The sequence below is a fragment of the Bison bison genome, unplaced genomic scaffold, assembly GCF_000754665.1.
Source record: "Bison bison bison isolate TAMUID 2011002044 unplaced genomic scaffold, Bison_UMD1.0 scf7180017864384, whole genome shotgun sequence".
In the NCBI taxonomy this organism is placed as follows: domain Eukaryota; kingdom Metazoa; phylum Chordata; class Mammalia; order Artiodactyla; family Bovidae; genus Bison; species Bison bison.
Window position 1 is genome coordinate 16,963,153 of NW_011494956.1, and position 2,645 is coordinate 16,965,797.

The 2,645-nt window shown below is 57.8% G+C and overlaps 1 protein-coding gene across 5 annotated transcripts in view; it reads left to right on the forward strand.

The window, feature by feature from the left end:
• Positions 1-2,645, forward strand: part of AMOTL2 (angiomotin like 2) — an 18,116-nt gene that overhangs the window by 7,454 nt on the left and 8,017 nt on the right. For all 5 annotated transcript variants that reach the window (XM_010858279.1, XM_010858277.1, XM_010858280.1 and 2 more), the window contains exons 4-5: positions 549-693; positions 1,056-1,148. In XM_010858279.1, the coding sequence (XP_010856581.1) occupies positions 549-693; positions 1,056-1,148 (238 nt within the window). The remainder of the gene's footprint in view (positions 1-548; positions 694-1,055; positions 1,149-2,645) is intronic.

A 2,645-nucleotide genomic window follows, 5' to 3' on the forward strand; every position in this document is an offset into this window, starting at 1 on the left:
GAAGGGGCACCAGCTGTGCACTCAGCCTTAGCAGGTAGCCTTACGGCTTCTGTCGACTCGTCCCATCGGTCTCCAACGACTACGGTCCCACCTACCCCCCCCACCCCCCAGCCCCCCCCCCTCCCCACCGCCCAGACCATGGTTGGAGCCTCAGTGCCTGATCCTGGTCCATTGTGCTCAAATTTCTCACTAGAAGCCAAACAAAAGGAAAATGCTTCTTTCTGGACACTAGGCACCAGGAAGCTGCCCTCGGTCACCCTGGAGGCAGCCCCTTCCAGAGAACGTGGCCTTGTGTTCACTCAGGACCTTGGGACAGTTGAAGGGACCCTGGGTTGCCTGTTCCAGCAGTTTGGTCCCTCTCTGGAGGCTACAGGCTGCTGCCTGTCCCACTCAGGCTAGGTGGGTTTTCTGCTGTGGCTTTGTATCTTCTCTCTCACCCTTTCTGATGGAGAGTCAGCGATCAGCCCTGGCCTAAGGAGGGGACTTTGATGCCATTGCCACCCTGGGAGCTCTTCCTTTTCTTCAGCTCTTCTCTCCGCCTCTTGCAGCTGGAGAGCGAAATCCAGAGGCTCTCCGAGGCCCACGAGAGCCTAACAAGGGCCTCTTCCAAGAGAGAGGCCCTGGAGAAGACCATGAGGAACAAGATGGACAGTGAGATGAGGCGGCTGCAGGACTTCAACCGGGATCTTAGAGGTGAGGCCGCTCATGCAGGTGGAGGGGCAGGGACCACCTGTGGACAGCTTGATTCCACTGTTCTAGGACATCACTCAGTCTCTTGCCTTTGCAAAAACAGTACAAATCAATTCAAAGGGGACTAGGCTGAGACTCCTTGGGGGCCACCTTGATAGAGAGATGCTTGTCTCTGTGTTCTAGACCTTGGGGCCCCTCCTGGAGCTCTCAACCATGTGGCCCAGGGTGACTCGGGGCTTCCCTATGAGCCCACCCCCAGCTTGGAGAATGCAGCCTGACAGATAGTTCCCTGGTTGGGGGGGGGGGGGTGCACTACCTGTACTCAAACCTTTTTCCTTAAAACGTCTTTTCTTCATTTGAAACAGAAAGATTAGAATCTGCAAACCGCCGCCTGGCAAGCAAGACGCAAGAGGCCCAGGCAGGCAGTCAGGACATGGTGGCCAAGCTGCTGGCTCAGAGTAAGTAGAGGGCCCACTCAGGAGCCCAAGCAGAGGTGTGGCTGGTGGAACCAGGACAGCTCCTCTTCTGCCAAAGCAGGGCTTGGAGTGTGGGTTTACTGAATGCCCACTATGCACCCATCCCTGGACTGGACTCGGGGGAGGGGCGGCTTCCCAAGGGGAGCAGGATCTGGTTCCCTGTGTACTGGGAAGATCAGTGGGTAGAGGGACAGCTGGGGAGATGTGCTGACCGTCAGTTTGGTGTCCTTTAGAAGCAGTTGAGGAGAGCTGAGCACTCTGGAAACAGGTGGGATGAGAGAGAAGGTAGAGTCTGAGTCTCCCGGGGGGTGGACATGTGGAAAGCTGGGGAGCATGGTGAGGCTGGGCCATAACAAGTGTTGGCACCAGCCGAAAATGGAGCTTCATGAACAGGGCAGCCTAAAGAAGGAGGTCAGGAGGATCCCCTAAAAAGGATAGTCAAAGGCTTCTTGAAGAGCGAATGAGTTCATTGTTGACTGGCCCATGCACTCACTCATTTGTTCCCTAGCACAGCCGTGCCGAGCCCCTGGCAGGTGTGCAGCAGAGCAGGAACAGGTCAGGAAGGTGCCAGGATGAGGTCAAGAGAGGTGGGGAGCTTGAGGAAGGAGCAGGGTCTTCCCACCAAGGATTCCAGGGAGCAAGCATGGCCTGGCCCTGGAGGACAGTGATGGGGGGGCGGGGTTCCCCAGCGCCCTGAGAGAGAGGTTTGTGGGGTGGTAGGTGAAGCAGCAGCAGGATAGTTCCGGTGGAGGTGGAAGCATTTTGAAGGAAGGCGGAACAAAGGAAGCCACCAACTCAATAGTAGGAAGAAGCTGTAGCCATCAGAGAGGCGGTTGTTGATAAGCTCCTCCTGTATGCGCTTACTGCCTGCTATAGTGATGTTTGAGTGTTTGCAAAGGAGTGCACTGGGCCAGCTGGTGTCTGGGCAAGGGTGCCTTCTAGGAAGGAGGAACCCCTCCAAAAGCTTACTGAGCCTAAGCTAGATGGTTGGAGGTGTCTGGAAGCAGAGAAGCAACTTGAAGACTGAGCTCTGGCTAGCAGCACCTACCTCGTTCAAGCAGGGCTCAGGCCTGGACAGGGTGGCCCCCAGTGGTGAAGGGCTGAGGGTTGAGGATGGGCAGGAGGTAGCAGAAGATGACTGAGGTCTCTGGGAGGGAGGAGATGGTGGTAAAGGCTGGGGAGTGGGGATAGCCCTGGGGGGGTCTCCTCATTGTCGGGAGAGGATGGGTTGCAGGAAAGGGGCAGAATGGGGCCAGGCTTTGCCAAAGAAAGGAAGTCACGGCGGGTTCCTGGGAGCAGGCAGGGAAGGAGCCCGGGGCTGGCCAGCCTGGAGGCGTTTCCGCTCCCTGGGGAGTGAGGCTGTTCTTGGCTCTGGGCTGGAGCCATTAATCTCATAGCGGCGGGTGACCTGGATGCCGGGCATTCCTGAGCCCGGGCTGTTCCGCTGCGCGCGCCTCCCCCTCCCCCCGCCTCCCCCTC